General features: G+C 41.0%; 1 protein-coding gene across 2 annotated transcripts; it reads left to right on the forward strand.

Annotated features, from left to right (window-relative positions):
- Positions 1-3,606: 3,606 nt before the first annotated feature.
- Sumo2 (small ubiquitin like modifier 2) lies at positions 3,607-19,969 on the forward strand. Of its 2 annotated transcripts, XM_078041710.1 has the most exons (4): positions 3,615-3,788; positions 5,341-5,472; positions 16,463-16,534; positions 19,285-19,969. In XM_078041710.1, the coding sequence occupies exons 1-4, from the start codon at positions 3,768-3,770 to the stop codon at positions 19,345-19,347; spliced, it is 288 nt and encodes a 95-aa protein (XP_077897836.1). In that variant the 5' UTR covers positions 3,615-3,767; the 3' UTR covers positions 19,348-19,969. The 2 variants fall into 2 exon arrangements, with proteins under 2 accessions (XP_077897838.1, XP_077897836.1); XM_078041712.1 differs by lacking the exon at positions 16,463-16,534 and having other exon boundaries at positions 3,607-3,788.
- The last annotated feature ends 211 nt before the right edge of the window (positions 19,970-20,180 follow it).

Raw genomic sequence — 20,180 nt, forward strand, 5'->3', positions numbered from 1 at the left:
ACCACCCTTTCCTTTTTCATTTTTGTCCTCCTACCTTATTCTGCACTCACCTCCCAGTGGTACCATTACCAGGAATTACCATTCCAATTTCTAGGAGATTTACAGCAACTTCTCAAACCATACTAACCATACAATCCCAGATCGATTCTTTAGCTACTGTAATTCTGCAGAATCAAAGGGGCCTTGATCTTCTTATGGCTGAAAAAAGTGGACTTTGTCTATACCTACAGGAAGAATGCTATTTTTATGTCAACCAATCTGATATAGTAAAGGACAAGATAAAACAACTCCCAACAAGACCTTGAACATCAGAAAAAACAGCTCTCTTCTACTGAAGGATGGCAGCTAAGTAAAGCTCTTCTCCAGTGGGCACTTCCCTTCCTGACCCCTCCCCTTGTCATAGGCCTTCTGTTAATGCTTGCCCCCTGCGTCATTAGATTGGTCCAAGATCAGATCCAAAAAATCTCTAATCAAACAGGAATACCAATCCCTCACCAAAAATTGGGACACCAGGGACAGCATTCCACCACCACTCAACCTCCATCATCCTTCCAATGATGTCCTGCACCCCTAATGAAGGATTCAAATGCCAACCCTTCCCAGCAGGAAGCAGTTATAGAATATTGACCTACATCCCTGTTCCCTAAGGGGCCAAATAAAAACAAAAAAGGAGGGAATATAAAGTCCTTGCTCAGCATCTGGAGGTCCATCTTAAGTGATAGCCACCATTTTAAAGAAAAAGTTTCACTTTCTTGCCTAAGGGCTTTTCTGAGAAAGTCTTACCACTCCCTCATACCAACCCAACCCTTAACCACCCCGCATTAGGACCTGCTTGGCTCTGATTCCTGAGCCTCTCCCATAAAAGTCCCAGAACTCAAAAGCCTATTTTGCCTCTCTCCTATAGAGAGAGGGTCTTTGTCAGCTATGAAAAATAAACACTTATGTGTATCTCTGCCTGGTCTCTTTCCCTTCATTTCTAAGTTGCCTAGGGCCTCAATAAATAGCTGAGGCTGGTCTTGAATTTTTGATTCTCCTGTCTTCAGTCGCTGTAATTATAGGTGTGCACTACTATGTCCAGCAGAATCAGAGACTTTGCCCTTTTTTGTATCCCCACTGCCATAGGACTTACACAGTGATAGTTTTAATGTATTTACTCATTCTTTGAGCATTTACAATGGACAAAAGTTTAGCATTGAGAAACTACAGGCACATTCAGTAACCCCAAGTAATTGATTATGACCCAAGCAGAATTTCAAGGAGGAAATGATGAGAAAGGAGGTAGAGTGGTTGGTCTACATTAATTTTCAAAGGGCTTTGTAGATCTTACATGAATTTTGGAGTTTATCATGTAAGGCAGAGGATTGCCACAGAACCAGAGAGAACTTCAAGAACTTCTTCATTTTTATTTTAGAATGGTCTGTGGTTTTCAAACTTTAGTGTGCTTAACAATCTCCAGAGAGACACAGAGGAGACCACATGATGTGGGCAGAGACCGGAGTGATGAAGCCAACAAGTTAAGAAGGACTGGAACCATCCAAAGTTGGAGGTTACAGGAAGCACAGTGCTGCTAATGCCTTGATTTCTTTCTTTCTTTTTCTTTTTCTTTTTTTTTTTTGTGTGTGTGTGGTGCTGGGGATTGAACCTAGGGCCTTGTGCATGTGAGGCAAGCACTCTACCAACTGAGCTGTATCTCCAGCCCTAATACTTTGATTTCAGACTTCTGGCCTCTGAAACTGAGAGAATAAATTTATTTGTTTTAAGCTTAAAAAATCATCAGAGAAGCTTGTTAAATGGCATATTTCAGGGCCACTCTGCAAAGGACCCTAAGATTCTTATTTAAACCAACACTGTGATTATGACTCATTTAAATACCATGGGAGTCAAACAAAACAGGACAGTTAAACAACAACAACAACAACAAAAAACAAAAACAAGAATACCACTTAGAAGGGCAATGCAGTAGCTCTGAAGAGAGGGTCCCTGGACCAGATGGAATTAGACTTCCCTGGCATCTCTGACCAATCTGCCTGCCTTGGCTTGTCTCACATCTAGATATCTAGGTCTTTCCTCCTCTTCCTTTCCAACTTCACTCAAAGGCAATGGCTAAAAGGAAGTAGACAGATTTGGTAGATATTTAGAAGATGGACTAGGAAAGAATTAGAAATTGATTGGATGGGGAGTGTATGGAAGGAAAGGAGGGAGATAAGAATGGCCCCGGGGGCTTCTGGTGTGGAGAAGCTGTTGTAATGGTTTATGCAATTAAGTATAAGGCTACGGGTCTGGAAGAGGATAGGTCCCTGAAGTAAAATGAGTTTTAGTTGATATCTACTGAGTTTGAGTTTGTCTGAGCTCTCCAAGTGTAGATGTTCATAGTATGAAGCTTAAAGAAAGATCTGGACTACAAATACAGTTCTACCCACTTCCATATGAGAATCATTAGGAAATAGATGGTAACGGAAGTGGGTAGAACTGTCCCAGGAGAGAGAATACAATAAGAGCAAAGGAGTTAGAACAAAACCCAAGAACAGTCAAGGGAAGAGTTAAGGAACAAAAAAAAAAAAAAAAAAATCGCGAGGAGTGCTAAAGGACAGGCCAGAGGTGAGAGGAAAACCTACTTCCTGCAAAGTTTCTAGGAATTCAAGAAAAGGGATGACATATGGGACGCATGGTGGATTTGGTGAAGGCGATTTTTGGTGGCGCTGGGTGGCGGGGGCACAGTACCACATTTCAGAGGACTGAGGAGTGAGTGGGGGGTGACAGAGGTGGAGACATGGATCTTTTTCAAGCTGTGTGACCAAGAAAGAAGACGGCTATGGTGGAAACCTAACAGAATCGAATTGTCCCCGCTCCCCCCGGGGGGAACTGAGAGAATAAACACAGGACTCAGAAGCAGAAGGTGGACTGCGAGGCTGTGTCCCGCAGCACCTCGGCCATGGCCGTGGGGTCACTGGGCCGTCGGGGGAAGCGCTTGGTGTGGGAGCTTCGTATTGGTGCGCTCCTGATGGAGCCTTTCCTCCTGGAGCTGGAAGGCTGGCCTGGAGCAAGGAGGTCCTTGGAATGATAAGCGAGTCCCCGTCGAGGGCTCCCAGCAGCGCGGAAGCGGTCGTCGCAGTGAAGGCGAGAGCAGGTGGCAGCCTGTTGAGGGTGAAGCTTTAACCTTTAGGGATGGGGCTGGCAGGTAGGACGTGTGATGCTCCCCCAAGCCAGCGAGGGCTGCGCCTGGCTCACGTGACAAGAGTATGTCTCTGAGGAGCCTCACGCTGGGTTGGATTTCGGCTCCCCTTTCCACGTCTAGTAGGGCCGCCTTCCCCGGCCCAAGGCTCACGTCGAAGGCCTCGAGCCTCTCCCGTCCTCGCCGAGGACCAGCTGGAAGCCATTTTGATTATGCTCCACCACAGAAGGAGGACAATACAGCCCCGCCCAGAGCCAGGCGCGCCCCCGCGGCAGCCCGGGTGCGCGTGTCCGCGCCTCTTCCCGCCGGCCTGGCGGGCGCCTGGCCCAGGCGGCGGCAGCGCGGGGCGGGGGATGGGGGTGGTTATGTAAGCGTTGCGCGCTCCCGCGAGGCTACAGCCAATAGGAGGTCCCGGCGGCTCGTGCTCGCGCACGCAGGGTGGGGGGAGGGAGCGCACGACGTGCGCGCGCCCTCTCCCTCGTCCAGCGCTGCCGCCTCCTTCTTCTGCCGCTCCTGGAGCTGCTTGTGTGCTCGTTCGGTGCGGACCTGGTACCTCTTTTGTGAAGCGGCAGCTGAGGAGACTCCGGCGCTCGCCATGGCCGACGAAAAGCCCAAGGTGAGCTTGGCGCCGGCCCCTCGCTTCGTCGGGGGACCCGGGAACGCCGGCGCCTGGGGGCCGGCCGAGCCCGCCGCGGCTCCTAGCGCCTCCCGGGCCCCCCACAGGGCCGGCCGCGGCTCAGGCCCGGGCGCTCCGCGCCATTTTCCTCCCTCCCTCTCTTCCTCCCTCCCGCGCCGGAGGAGGCCCGCCGCCCTCCCCCGCCCCCGGGGCCTCCGCGCGCGCGCGGCGCGAGGCGGGCGGCGGATCGCGAGCGCCAGCGAGCCCCATCCCCGCGCGGGCTGCTCGGCCGGCCGCCTGCGCGTGAGGAGGACGTTGGGCGCGCGGTGCCTGGACTCCGCGGACTCCGCGACCGTGCGGTGCTGCCCGCCGGTGGCGAGACTCCCCGGCCCTCGACTGCCGCACTTGGGGTGGGGGGCGGCGGGCGTGCGGGACCCTTGCCCAGGGCCGCGGCGGCCGGCGGCGCTGGGGAGAATCAATGGACCGCGGGCGCGCCGGGAGCCGGATGCCGGCGGCCGGGGGTTCCCGGGGAGAGGCTCCCACCTCCGTGGCCTCGGAGCCCGAGGGGGAGGGGCGGCGGCCCTGCCCGGTGCCAGCTGCCCCCGAGGCGCAGGGGCCATGTGGCTCCGCGAAGTTGGAGGCCGAGGTCCGAGTGGGGCTTAACTTCGGAGCGGAGCGCGGCTTGGAGGCACGGGAGACTTCCCTGGAGGACCAGGGACGCGCATCTCCAGGCCACAGGGGACCTGCCACTTGGGGTGGTTTGACACGCTCCCCTCCCTCAGCACTGCTTTCTGGAGTGACTTAGGGGCAGCAGAATTCTTTCCACACTTGGTTTTGGTGAACTTGGGGTCGGGTCGACATCTATACAGAAGATTTGGAAGAAACCTGTATGTTTGACCCGTGACAACAAAGGGGAGGGGAGGAAAAGCGCTCCTGACTAAAAATAAACAAAATGATGCTTCTGATCCCCACGGTTACTCGTGGCTCTGAGTTAGTACCGAGGCTCGGGAGAGACCGGAGGATTTACCTCACTGGAGTTTTTTAACGTGGAGGTTGGAATTGGATTTAAGTTATTAAGTCGAGTTTGGTAACTTTTTAACAAGAGAAGAGAGTTGAGTTTTGAATTGCAATTTCCCTCCTTGCACTGTTTCATCAATTGTACTTAAAGCACTTTGTGAAGAGAAAGGACACTTTTTTTTAAATCTTTTTTTGGGGCGTCGGGAGAGATTTTGGCAGTGACAGAAGATGTGCCATTTTAGACAGTTCAGCCTGAAGAGAACGTCGTAATAAATTGAGTGGGACCCATATTTTAAAATGTATTGTTGTCATTGATAGCATTTTATGTAGGTTTTTCTGCTACAGCTATCTAATACTGATGCTGCAGAATTTGTAGTATTTCAGATTAATTTTGGGGTCTAAAAATAGCTGTATGCTGCTTGATCATACTGAATAAGAAACCTGTTGATTTTTTTTTTTTTTAAGCAACTTGCACTGCTGCTGCTGCTACTGTTTTTCACATTTTCCAAATACTACTTTATTTTTCTTTCAACAGGAAGGAGTCAAGACTGAGAACAACGATCATATTAACTTGAAGGTGGCGGGGCAGGATGGTTCTGTGGTGCAGTTTAAGATTAAGAGGCATACACCACTTAGTAAACTAATGAAAGCATATTGTGAACGACAGGTGAGGAATTGATATGTGTACTTACCCTAAATGCCCTTATTTTGAAAAAAGTTTTTAGAGACTATTATAGAATAATAGAGTAGACTGGCCTATTATTACTATGACTTTATATATATATTTGTCATCAATTTTTGATTATCGATTATTCATGAAAACCCTTAAGATGCTTTGGTTAGTATTATGATTCTAATATTAAACCAGAAGTACATCAAATTTTATTCACTTGGCTAGTTCCCAAGGGTGTGTGATTTTGCTTTAATAAGAAAATGAGTGAACGTGGAAAATTTCTTCTCTGGTTCTCTTTTTTAAAATTTAATTTTTTTTTTTTTTTTTGTTGTTGGAACCTTTAGAATATTTTAACCACTTTGGAAGTAAAGTTAAATGTGGTTATAAGGACAAAGCATTAATCTCTACCACTTATATTCCTAACCCTAGAGGTCAGAAAAATTATAATCCTGCTGAACCAAGCATAAATTTTGCTATAGGGGCATTTGCATTTTATTTAGAAAAAACAGTATGTAGATACCATGAAAAAGTAGTACTTTGAATGCTGGGAAATCAATATAAGCTTTTACTAAGATAAAGAAGATTCCTTTTGGGAGCTTGAGTCTATAATAAGACAAAGACAAGTTTAAAGTGGTTTTTGTGGATGGAGTATTGGGGATTAAACTCAGGGCACTTGACCATAGAGCCACATCCTCAGCCCTGTTTTGTATTTTATCTAGAGACAGGGTCTCCCTGAGTTGCTTATCTAGGGCTTGATGAGGCTGGCTTTGAACTCATGATCATCCTACCTCAACTGCCTGAACCACTGGGATTACAGGTGTGCACCACCGCACCCAGCTTAAAGGTGGCTTTTGCAAGTTTAACCAAAACACTGAATCATAGATTGGTTCATTCAACCTGGCAGCTTTTTTTTTTTTTTTTTTGTCTTCCTGAATGTAAAAAAGGTGGGAAAAACAACAACGACAAAAATGCCAAGCTCCCAAATAGAGTTTGAGCTGATGCTTGACATCTATGACACCTAAGGACATTTGAAGTCACAAATGTTTTGAGTTTTTTTAGAGAGAATTTTTTAATATTTATTTTTCAGTTTTTGGTGGACACAACATCTTTATTTTATTTTATGTGGTGCTAAGGATCGAACCTAGCGCCCTGCACATGCCAGGCGAGCGTGCTACTGCTTGAGCCACATCCCCAGCCCGTTTTTTTTCACAGCTTTAATTTATATATATTTTATTTTAATGTGAAAGGAGAATGATGTGCTCTTTTTTTTTTTTTTTAGTACTGGGAGTTGAACCCAAGGGTGCTTTGCCACTGAACCACATCCCCAACCCTTTTTTATTTTTATTTTTTATTTTGACACAGGGTCTCACTAAGTTGTTTAGAACTGTGCTAAGTTGCCAATACTAGCCTTAAACTTATGATCCTCCTGTATCGGCCTCCCAAGTCACTAGGATTATAGGCCTGAGCCACCCCATATCTGTTTCTGTGTTCATAATTTTGCTTTTTGGGGTGGGTCCTGGAGATTGGATTCAAGGATTCTCTACCATTGAACTACATCCACATTATTTTTTACTTTGAGATGGTCTCATTAAATTGCCAAGGCTGGCCTTGAATTTGCCATTTTTCTGCCTCATCCTCCAAAGTTGCTGGGATTACATACTTGTGCCACCCTTCCTACTTTTTGCTCATACTTTAATTTTCATATACAGATTTAACCTAGGAGCGCTTTTTATCACTGAGCTACATCCTCAGTCTTTGTTTTTGGAGACAAGGTATTGCTAAGTTGCTGAGGTGAGCCTCAAACTTGTCATTCTCCTATCTCAACTTCCTGAGTTCTCAGCATTACAGGTGTATAGCACCAGGCCCAGAATAAATTTGCAATTTTTTTTGGGGGGTGGGTATAGGGATCTTACGGGGGGGGGCACTCAATCACTTAGCCACATCCCCAGCTCTGTTTTGTATTTTATTTAGAGACAGGGTCTCACTGAATTACTTAGCACCTCACTCTTGCTGAGGCTGGCTTTGAGCTCCTCAGCCTCCTGAACCACTGGCATTACAGGCATGTGCCACTGTACTAGCTACATTTGCAATTCTTTTCAAAGATATTTAACATGTTCTCATTTGAAGAATTTTTTGGTGAAATCCCTCCCAAATTATTAAGCATAAAGTTTTTTTTGTGTGTGGTGGTGGTACTAAGGATGTACAACTAAGCTTTTCCACAGTCCAAACATGTACTTACTGTGCTAAAATATTTATGCACTGGCATCTTCTGTATTTGAACACTACTCCCCTCAGAATATGGGGAAATTTTAAAGGTTGGTAGCAAAACCTTATGCAAAGGGGATAAGTACAAATACAAAATACTTTTAGAAAGTAAAGGGTTCAATGATGCTGGCCTGTAATCCCAGTGACTATGGAGGCTGAGGCAGGAGGATTGAAAGTTTGAGGTCAGCTTTGCAGTTGATTGACACTCTGTCTCAATAAAAATAAAAGGCTGGAATTGTAGCTCAGTGATAGAGTGCAACTGAGTTCAATCCCTGATACTGCAAGGAAAAAAAAAAAAGAAAAATAGGCATTTATTTGGTTGTTGGTGAAAATATGGTCTTCATATATTTTCTGTAATTATTATAAAATCTTAGTTTTGTTTTTGGGGGGTGGGTAACTGGGGATTGGACTCAGGGGCACTTGGCTACCAAGCCTCGTCTCTAGCCCTGTTTTGTATTTTATTTGGAGAGAGGGCCTCACTGAATTGCTTAGTGCCTTGCTAAGTTGTTGAGGCTGGCTTTGAGTTTGTGATCCTCCTGCCTAAGCCTCCTGAGCAGCTGGGATTACTGACATGTGCCACCACACCAAGCTTAGTAATTGTATCTTGATGTATCATAATGTCTGATGAGTGTGATTTGGAAAACTGCTTGTTTAGGGCAAGAAAGTTTACGTTTTGCGGGGTTGAGGTTGTAGCTGAGTGGTGAAGTGCTTGCCTCGTATGTGTGAGGCACTGGGTTCAATCCTCAGCACTACATAAAAATAAATAAAAATTATTCATCTACAACTAAATTTAAAAAAAAAAGTTTACCTTTTGCCAGGTTCAGTGGTGTGTGCCTATAGTCCCAGTGAGGGAGGAAGATCACAAGTTCAAGGATTACAGGTGTGCCAGATTTTAGGTTTTAAATTGTCATTGTTTAATACTTTTTTTAAAAAGATTTTTTTTAAAGGTGGATACAATATCTTTATTTATCTTATTTATTTTTTATGTGGTGCTGAAGATCGAACCCAGTATCTCACAAGTGTGAGGCAAGCACTTTACTGCTGAGCTGAAACCCCAGCCCCATCATTGTTTAATACTTTAGAGAGTGAAATTGAAAGAATTTTATGAAGACTACCCATCACCCAGTTCAGCAATTAATGTTTTATTAAATTATTGTTTTTATTCATCTGCTATTTACTAAATTCCTGCAAGGTAGTAGGGGCATCAAACTAAGTGCCAGAAACAAAAAACATAGCATATCCTCTATATTTCAGATTGTTCTTATAGGAGATTATTCTAAGACCAAGGTCAGTCCATAAATTTTGTGTTTTCCTGCTTTTAAAATCAAATTTAGCCTATTACAATTTTAGCCTATTTTCCTTGAATTTTTCTGGTTATTGGGTCCTAAGACTAAGATTGGGTTACATTTAATTAAACTTATTACAGTCACTCGTTGATTTGCAGTAGAGAAGACAGAAACACTGGTAGTCCATTAAAAAATAGGCATGGTGGCACATGACTATAATCCCAGTGATTCTGGAGACTGAGACGGGAGGATTGCAAGTAGGCCAGCCTCAACAATTTAGTGAGACCCCCCAACAACTTAGTTAGACCCTGTCTCAAACAAAAAAAGAAAAAAGAAAGAAAGAAAGAAAAAGAAAAGAAAAAATCTGGGGATTGGCTTATCTGGATCAGATCTTAACTCCCTGAGTTAAGATCTGATCCAGAAAGAGCTCTGAAAGATATTTATTCCTATTTCCTCTTAAGTTGGGAATGACCTCTTTAGGTTTGATTTCTTTTTTTTTCCCCAACTTGTGACTGAATCTAGGGAGACTTAACCATTGAGCTACTTACTACATCCCTAGCTCCCTAGCCCTTCATTTTTTTTTTTCTTTTAAAATTTTTAATAAATTTTGCTTATTTATTTTTGGGCATCAAGAATTGAACTCGGGGGCAGTGAAGCACGGAGTCACAATCCCAGTCCTATTTTTGTATTTTATTTTGAGATAGGGTCTCACTGAGCTGCTTAGGGCCTTGCTAATTTTCTGAGGCTGGCTTTGAACTCACAATCCTGTCTGTCTCCTGAGCCACTGGGATTAAGGTGTGCACCACTGTGCCCTGCTTTACCTCTTGAGTTTTGAGCAAGATGATCCCTGTTTGTTTTTCAAAAGAAATAGAATTTTTAAGTTATTGTATATTATATACATATATATATATATTTTTTTTTTCTTTTGTTTGGTGCTGGTACATGAAGAGCAAACACTTACCAACTGAACCATATCCCCAATCTAGTTATTAGAGCTTTATAGTTACACATAGTGGTTTGATTCATCCTGGCAAACTCATGTGTGCATGGAATTTGATTTCAGTTCAAAATCCCCTTTTTCTCTTCCCCCTTTCCCTCTGCTCCCTCATTCTACATCCTTTACTGGACTTTCTTTTGGTTGTCTATATTTAACTGGTTCTTTTTATTCATGCATAAAGGTGAAATTCCCTGTGGTACATCTATATATGCGTATAACATGATTTTTTTAAGAATTCATTCTACATTGACTCCCCTTACCCAACCCTCCACTGTGCCTCTTGATCTCCTCCTACATTACCGATTTCCCTTTATGCTTTCCTATCCTTCCCTCCCCCTTTCCTTTATTTTTTAAAATTACTATATTTATTTACTTATTATTCTGTGGCGCTGGGGATGCAACTTGGGTGTCCCACACATGGGGCAAGTGCTTTACTACTGAACCACATCCTTAGTCCCCCTCTTCCGTTATTTTATTTTAGCTTCCACATTGAGAGAAAAACATTCAACTTTTGAGTTTCTGTGTATTTCTTTGTTTTTACTTGTAGATGGACATAATACCTTTATTATTTTATTTATTTTTATCTGGTGTCAAGGATCAAAGCCTGCCCCTCCAAGTGCCAGGCAAGCTCTGGCTTATGTCACTTAGCATGATATTCTCCATTTCCATCCATTTACCAGTAAATGACATGATTTTATAATTTATGGTTGAGTAGAACTCTTTGTGCATGCGTGTATCTCAGTTTCTTAATCCATTCAACCTGTGTTGATTCCATAATTCACCTATTGTGAATTTAGTTTCCCTTGTCTAAGGAAGAGTTTAAAATGTCACATAATTGATCTGATTGCCTGCTTCAGGTACAGGCTATCAAAGACTTTATCTAGTCCAATTTGCAAAGCTAAAGTTTTTTGGCAGTTGTGAATTACTTTTTTTTTTTTTTTTTAATATTTATTTTTTAGTTCTCGGCAGACACAACATCTTTGTTGGTATGTGGTGCTGAGGATCGAACCCGGGCCGCACGCATGCCAGGCGAGCGAACTACCGCTTGAGCCACATCCCCAGCCCACCAGTTGTGAATTACTAATCAAGGATTTGTGTTTGTGTTACTGCTGATTGAACCCAGGGGCACTCTACTATTAAGCTATATTCCCAGTTTTCTTCTTTTTCTTAATTTCTTTTCTTTTTTAAGAGAGAGGAAGAGAAGAGAATTTTTTTTTAATGTTTATTTTTCAGTTTTCGGTGGACACATCTTTATTTTTATGTGGTGCTGAGATTTGAACCCAGCACCCCGCTCATGCCAGACGAGCACGCTACTGCTTGAGCCACATCCCCAGCCCTCCCAGTTCTTTTCATTTTTAATTTCGAGTCTGGATCTTGCTTTGCTGCTGAAGGTGGCCTTGAATTTGTAATCCTCCTAGCTTCCTACCTCAGCTTCCCGAGTCCTTGGGATTATAGGCATGTGCCACCTCTCCCAGCTCGTGATTGAGGATTTTTTACTAGGGAACATTAAATTTATATATATATATATATAATTTATTACTGGGAATTGAACTCTGGGCACTCAACTACTGAGCAACATCCCCAGCCCTATTTTGTATTTTAGTTATAGGTAGGGTCTCACTGAGTTGCTAAGCACCTCACTGTTGCTGAGGCTGGCTTTGAACTCTATCCTCCTTTTCTCAGACCCTGGAATTACAGGCGCTTGGCCTGTATTTATGTTTTACTGGGTGCTAAGGATCGAACCCAGTGCCTGGTGCATGCAAGGCGAGCACTCTACCACTAAGCTACAACCCCAGCCCTCCCCAAAGTTTGAGAGGCTGAGGTAGGAATATCATAAGTTCAAAGCCAGCCTCAGCAACTTAGATCCTGTTTCAAACTAAAAACCAGGCTGGGGGTGTGGCTTAGTGGTGAACTGCCCCAGGTTTAATCCCTGGTATCTCCAAATCTTGGACTCATCCTTGATGATGCTGTCATAATTTATAAAATCTGCAGCAATTTCTGTTCTTTTATGTATGCTGTATAATATGGTAGCCAGAAGCCACATGTCACTATTGACCATTTGGAATATAGCTAATATTGAGATGTGCTTTAAAATGTAAAATGTACAAGAGCTAGTGTTGTGGCTTAGCGGGAGAGCTCACCTAGCATGTGTGAGCCCTGGGTACCATCCTCAGCACCAATATAAATAAATAAAGGTATTGTGCCCAAAAAGGTATTGTGCAACTAAAAAATATTTTTTAAAAAATGTAAAATATACAATGTGAAGTTTTGAGGACTTGGTATTAAAAAGGAAAACCTTAATTTTTAAATGTTGATTGATGTTAGAATGATAAGTTTTTTTTTTTTTTTTTTTTTTAGATTGAGCATTGATAAGTGCAATCTGTCACTCACTGTGCTATGCCCCCAGCCCTTTTTATTATTTGATACATTTGTTTTTTGTAATGCTGAGGATTGAGTCCAGGGTTTGATCACTGAGCAACATCCCCAGCCTTTTTTTTTTTTTCTTTTTGACACAGGGTTTTGCTACGTGCTTAGGACTTACTAAGTTGCTGAGGCTGGCCTGGAACCTGCAGTCCTCCTGCCTCAACTTCCCAAGTGGCTGAGATTGCATGTGTGCCCTGCTGAACCCAGGGCTTCAACCTCCCGAGTAGCTAGGATTACAGGATTGTGCCATTGCACCCATGTAGCTAACATTTTTATGGATAGATGAGGTAAATGGTCTCATGGCTTACAGCCATTTTATTTTAGTTTTTATCCATTACTTCTGAAGAGCTTTAATTGTCTCCACTAAAATGTAAGCTCTTTGATGGTGCCAGTTATCAAACCCAGGGCCTCATGCATGCTAAGCAAACATTCTACCACTACCACTGAGCCTCATTTCAAGCCCAATAGGGACTTCTTGCTCTAAACCAGTACTTGATATGTAGAACAAGCTCAAACAATGCTTGTAAAATGGTAGAGTACATTCAAACTAATAAGTTTAGACCCTACCTCTAAATAAATTACCAATGATTTTTATTTGTAATAAACATATGATTGACATCCACTGTCAATCATGTGTTTCAGCTGAGAAAGCATGCTGTTTCATTCTAGTATGGTTTTGTTTTGATTTTATCTTGGAGCGTCTCGTGGTTTCAGAAAACAGAATCACCAATTTATTCCAGTTTATTTTTGTGAAATTGAAATAAAGAAATTGATGGGCTGGGAATGTGGCTCAGGCGGTAGCGCGCTCGTCTGGCATGCGTGTGGCCCGGGTTCCATCCTCAGCACCACATACCAACAAAAATGTTGTGTCCGCCGAGAACTAAGAAATAAATATTAAAAATTATCTCTCTCTCAAAAAAAAAAAAAAGAAAAGAAATAAAGAAATTGAAACTCTCAGGTCATAGCTAATTCAGGGATGATATATATATATATATATATATATATATATATTTGTAGTTAGACACAATACCTTTATTTTTATGTGGTGCTGAGGATCAAACCCAGAAATCCAGTGCCTCACACATTGCTAGGCAAGCACTCTACCCCTGAGCTGCAAATCCCAGCCTCAGTTTGCAGTATCTTAAAGGCACATCTTCTTTAGATTTAGAACTTTTTTTGAGGAGGAAAAGCAGGAGTTAAATTATCTGAGAAAACTATTATGGTAGATCAATGACTACAAGTAACTTAATATTTCATGTTGGGTCTTTCAAAAATTTCCAGTTTAGCCATTGTATGGTGGTGCTTGCCATAATCTCACCTACTCAGGAGGTTGATATAGGAGGTTCACAGGTTCAAGGCCAGCCTCAGCAAATTAGTGAGACCTTACTTAGATAAAAAGGTCTGAGGATATAGTGCAGTGCTAAAATGCCCCTTCACTTATTTTATTTATTTATTTGTAGTTGTAGATGGACAGAATGCTTTTATTTTGTTTATTTTTATGTGGTGCTGAGGATTGAACTAAGTGCCTCATGATTGCCATGCGAGTGTTCTGCCACTGGGCTACAGCCCCAGCCCTCTGTTACATTTTTTAAATAAGGGGGTCCCCACACAGTGGCACATTCCTGTAATCCCAGCAGCTGGGGAAGCTGAGGCAGGAACATTGCGGGTTCAAAGCCAGCCTCAGCAAAATCGAGGTGCTAACGCAACTCAGTACTAAGACCCTACCTCTAAATAAATTACAAAATAGGACTGGTTGATGTGGCTCAGTGGTTGAAACAAGAACCCCAGAATACAGAAGGTGCTTAGTATTTTATTGACGCAAGGAGTTTCTTTAATGGAATATTATTTGTAGATACAAAATTCTGGGGCTGGGGATGTGGCTCAAGCGGTAGCGCGCTCACCTGGCATGCTTGCGGCCCGGGTTCAATCCTCAGCACCACATACAAACAAAAATGTTGTGTCCACCAAAAACTAAAAAATAAATGTTAAAATTCTCAAAAAAAAAAAAAATACTGAGCAGTTGATGGCTTGGCATTGAATCCTTCCTTTTTTAAAATTGTTTTTATTTTTCAATTCTTCAATTGCAAAATTGCTTTTTTTTTTTTTTAAGAGAGTGAGAGAGAATTTTTTAATATTTTTTAGTTCTCGGCGGACACAACATCTTTGTATGTGGTGCTGAGGATCGAACCCGGGCCGCACGCATGCTAGGCGAGCAGGCTACCAGTTGAACCATATCCCCAGCCTGCAAAATTGCTTTTTTAAAATTTTTTTTAGTTGTAGATGGACACGATTTTTGTGTTTATTTTCTTTATTTTTTATGTGGTGCTTGTGAGATGAGTGCTCTACCACTGAGCTACAGCCCCAGCCCATAAATTTGTCATTTTGAATACTTGACTAGGATTTTAAAGGAAATCATTATGATCTTCCTATTTATGGATATATTTAAGCACAGGTTCAGTGACTCCTTGTTAAAGGGGAATGCAGATGTTATGCAAATGTTTTATTACTTTGTTTCAATATTTTGAATACTTCCTTTTAATTCTTTGAAGTATCAATTTATATTTAAGGGTGTTGATGTAACAATAAGTTTGTAATAAGTTTAAAATTGAACATGATACAGGAGTGACTAAGTTAATTTATCTCCAGCCTGCCTCTAAAGATACTTTATTTTCTTGTTGTCATTTGGCTGTCATTGCCAACAGCTTTGCTGCTTTTCCCTTCCCCCCATTCTTGCCTCTTCTTTATCAGGTAAGTAATGCTTCTCAAATGAAACACTGGAATTAGGTTTTTTGTTTGGTTTGGTTTTGGTACCTGGGATTGAAGCCAGGGGCATTTAACCACTGAACCATATCCCCTAGCCCTTTTTATGTCAGGATCGCACCGAGTTGCCAGAGCCTCACAAAAATTGTTGAGGCTGGCTTTGAACTCAAGATCCTCCTGTCTCAGTGTCTGGAGCCATTGGGACTACAGGTGTGTGCCCCTGTGTCTACCTTGGAATCAGTTTTGCAGAAGGGGCTATATATCTTAAAGCTAAACTCAATTGAGTGGGTGGGTACCAGAGGTTGAACCCAGAAGTGCTTGACCACTAATCACATCCCTATTCCTTATTACTATTTTGTTTTTCAACACCTTTATTTCACTTATTTATTTTTTTATGTGGTGTTGAGGATCAAACCCAGGGTCTCACATGTGCGAGGCAAGCACTGTACCACTGAGCCACAACCCCAGCCCCTATTATTTTTTTAATATTTATTTTTTAGTTGGACATAGTACCTTTATTTATTTTTATGTGGTGCTGAGGCTCGAACGTGCTAGGTGAGTGCTATACCACTGAGCCACAACCCCAGCCCCCCAATTTTTTTTTTTTTTTAAATTTTACTGGGGATTGAACCCAGAGTCCTGTGTGTATGAGGCAAGCACTCTACCAATTGAGCTATAGCCCCAGCCCCACCACCTTTTTTTTTGACTCCTCAGTTTTGAGATAGGGTCTTTTTTAGACAGGACTCACTGAGTAGCTAGCCTTGCTTTTGCTGAGGCTGGCTTTGAACCTGCGATCCTCATGTATCAGCCTCCCAAGCCGCTATGATTACAGGTGTGTACCAACACGTCCATCTGGGGGACTTTTTCTCAAGGGTGCTTCACCACTGAGCTGTATTCCCAGCCCTTTTTATTTTTTGAGACAGGGTCTCACTAAGTTGCTGGAGCTGATCTTGGATTTATAATCCCTGTTTTAGTCACTGAGTTTCCAGGATTACCCAAAACAGGTGTGTGCCACTGCACCTGGCTTCCCAGCTCAATTTATTCTTTTCAAAAAAATCAAACATGCTGCATTTTAAAGAAAGTAAGAATCACCTCACATCTTTTTACCCACATAAAAATGTTAACTTATTGATGGTTATTTATTAGATATCTCTTTTAATATTTATGGTTAAATATTTAAATATGTGTATAGTTTTATCTAAATGGAGTTTTTTCTTTACATGCTGCTTATTGCTTTTAAACTCTTGTTCAGGGTTTGTCGATGAGGCAGATCAGATTCCGATTTGACGGGCAGCCAATTAATGAAACAGACACACCTGCACAGGTAAAGTCTCTGTTATTTAGAAAAATTGTGCTTTTTTTAAACAGGTTTGTGTATCAATTTGTAAACTTTTTGACTTGGAGAGTAATTGTTGTCTCCAAGGGACATTAGAAAGAGAAAAATTGGACTAGATTGAGGAAATGCCAGTGTGGTTTTTAATTACTCAGTTACCACTCAGTAAAGGGTTATTTAATTACTTAATAAATCCCATTTTTCCCTTGTTGTGAGCATTATTTGGGAAAAATAATTAAAATCATTGTCTCTTTCTTCAGAATATAAGTTTCATTTGTTTTTGTTGTTGCAGCTCTTGATCATATCCAGGGTTCTCCACAGGTAATTGGTTGGCTATTGATCCTGTCCACTTAAATTCCTCATGCTGAAGTGAATTTGTTTTCATCTATTCTCGAGAATTAATTACTCTTAGCTGAAAAGTCTCCTGATACCTTAGTTTGACAGGAAGAACTCTTGATAATAAGAGATTTTTCAAACACTTTGTAAGAAAGGTGATGATCTCTGATCCTTAATCTTTTTTACATATCAGTTCTGTGACTTGTATGGGATTGGTTGGTCTGTCTCCTATGGCAGAACACTTTGTTTCTATTTACCATTTCAATTTAAGACTTTAGTCCTGGAAACAAATAATTAACTTGCTAGCAGAAATTTAAATTGCATCATTTATACTTTTGAATTTCAATTTTGTTGCCCAGTGTAAGAAAGATAAGTGTGGTATTAATGAAGTAGCACATCCAGATGTGGTTGATGATCTTCAAAAAATTGATGTGTTGATGATCTTCAAAAAATCGACATATCTGAGTTCTCTAGGGGAGAATATTTTGTAGAAATTTCCATTGGTGAGTCTCCATAAAGCAATTGCATAGTGTAGCCGCTAGGAGGTGCTATAGTCTATAAATGATGGCCCTTTTTTTGGAAGGCTTTTATAGTTTTAGTTAAAAATGTAACAATTCAAGCTGGGCACAATCCTGTAATGCAAAGCGTGGAGGCAGGAGAATCACAAGTTCAAAGCCAGCTTCAGCAATTTATTGAGGTGCTAAGCAACTCAGCAAGACTGTCTAATAAAATATAGAATAGGGGCTAGGGATGTGGCTCAGTGGTAGAATGCCTCTGAGTTCAATCCCTGATTCTCCCCGCCCCACCCCACCCCCAAAGAAAAGTGACATTTCAGTATGAAAAGGTAAGCCTTAATTAAAGAGCCTTTTAAGGTGGGCTTTGTGGTGTACATCTGTAATCCCAGCAGTTTTGAGAGGTGGAGGTGGGAGGATTGCAAGTCAGCTTCTGAAATTTTGCAAAACCATGTCTCAAAAATATAAATGTCTGGGATGTGGCTAAGTGGTAAAGTCACAGATTTCAGTCCCCAGTACAGGATTGGTGGTAGGGGAGAAAAACTCCCCGTGAGGGATTATAAAATGTTTAAGTACAGCTTGGAATTATTTTGATTCATTTTAGAACTCTCACAGTTTTTCTCAAATTACATAAAAAGTTCTATTTACGAACACAAATGATTAGTATGTGCCCCTCATTCTGCTAAATGGTTATGGTTTATTTTCTTGGACTCATTTTTAATTGTTATAACTGAGTGATATTTTATAGAAGTGGGAAATGAGAGTCATGGATTTATTTTATTTAGGTACTGGGTGTGTTATCACTGAGCAATATATCCACAGGTTGGTTTTTTTTGTTTTTGTTTTTGTTTGTTTGTTTTTGAGACAGGTTTGTTTAAATTGTTAAACCTGTTCTTGCTTGAATTTGTGAACTTTCTACCTCCTGCCTCTGCTTCCCCAATACAATCTTTGGGATTATAGGCAAGTAGCCACCATACCCAACTAGAACTAGCGTTAAGAATATTTTAATATTTAATATTACCTCTACTTTTAGTCTATTTGTATCTACTTAGAACGAGCTTCCTTTCTTGTCTAAGGTATCCAAGGGAACTATTTTATTTTTTAAAAATCACTATTTAGCTGGGTGCGGTGGTGTTTTCCTGTAATCCCAGAAAGTCCTAAGGCTGAGGCAGGAGGGTCACAAGTTCTGGGCCAACCTGAAAATTTAGTGAGACCCTGTCTCAAAAATTTAAAAAAAGGGCTGGGGAGGTAGAGCACCCCTGGTTAGAGTCCCCAGTTCTGAGGGGCAGGGTGATCCGTTTTTAGAAGGAATGGTTTAAAAGTTAATTAATTTGAAGCATAGTAAATAATTAAAAAGCTGATTGACTTTACAGTGTTTCAATATGTGCTAAGACCTTCCTATCACCATGGTTGTTTTACAGATAGTGTGTGGATAGTAAATCTTGGTAACTAAATTTTTGAATATAATTTTGGAATTTTAAATTGTTTTTTCTATATAAATAAACTTGCATGATAAAGCGATTCAGAACTCCTATTACCTATTATCTACACTCATTTTTATAAATTCATAAAAACAATCTAATCATACTATAAGCTATTAATCTGCTTAATTTTTAAATTTTATTTTTAGCCTTATTTTTGGGATATAATGTATCATGTTTTATTTCCTTGAGTTTCTATTGACAAGTTATTCCCCATCTTTTTCTGATCTAAATATTGCAGTAAGGTCCAGTGGACATATCTAGCTTTTTAACTTAAAAAACAAGATTTCTGTGACATTCATTTAAAAAGGAGGCCAAGTGAAAAATTACTTAAATCAAATTTGATGCCTGATTAATCCATGACATCTAAATTAATCAGTGGTCTTAAATTTGTTTTTCTGTTTTATACTAGTTGGAAATGGAGGATGAAGATACAATTGATGTGTTCCAGCAGCAGACAGGAGGTGTCTACTAAAAAGGGAACCTGCTACTTTACTCCAGAACTCTGTTCTTACAGACCAAGAATACATTCTCAATTAGAAAACTGCAATTTGGTTCCACCACATCCTGACTACTACAGTATAGTTTTCTTTATTCTTTCATTTTCCCCTTCCCCATTCCTTTATTGTACATAAAGTAACTGGTGTATGTGCACAAGCATATTGCATTTTTTTTTTTTAAACTAAATGGCCAATGATATGTTTTGATTGACATCAAATGGAGATGGGATGGGGAAAAATACTGGTTCTGTGAAAATATCCCCTTTCTCCATTAGTGGCATGCTCATTCAGCTCTTATCTTTATATTCCAGTAAGTTATTTTGCTCTCACTGTTTTAACAAAAAACAAAAAAACAACAAAAAAAAAACCTGAACAACATAAAAATCCTTGCATACCTTGTTCGATTGGAGAATTTTAATGTTTTTCATTTATCATTGTAAAACCAAGGACAATTTTATAACTTTTTTGTACGTAGCTGTTACATGTAGGGCAATCTGTCTTTAAGTAGGGGTAAATTACTCTTAAAAAAGATTCCTAGATAGTTTTCCCTTCAAGTCAAGCGTCTTGTTGTTTAAATAAACTTCTTGTTTAAAATGAGCTGTTTTCTTTATTCTGAAGAGTATTAAATAAAAAGTTGAAGCCTAGAATAAAACATGATTTGAATGGGCCTGCTGGAAGTAACATTTCAGAGAAGGAATGAAATTGTTAAGCATTTCTGAGCGAATCATATAAACAAGGAGTAGCAAAGTTGTATAAATGACTGGCATTGGAAGTTTTGGCAACTTCAAAAAAGCTTGGTACACCTGTA

This window comes from Ictidomys tridecemlineatus, chromosome 3, assembly GCF_052094955.1.
Source record: "Ictidomys tridecemlineatus isolate mIctTri1 chromosome 3, mIctTri1.hap1, whole genome shotgun sequence".
Taxonomy (NCBI): domain Eukaryota; kingdom Metazoa; phylum Chordata; class Mammalia; order Rodentia; family Sciuridae; genus Ictidomys; species Ictidomys tridecemlineatus.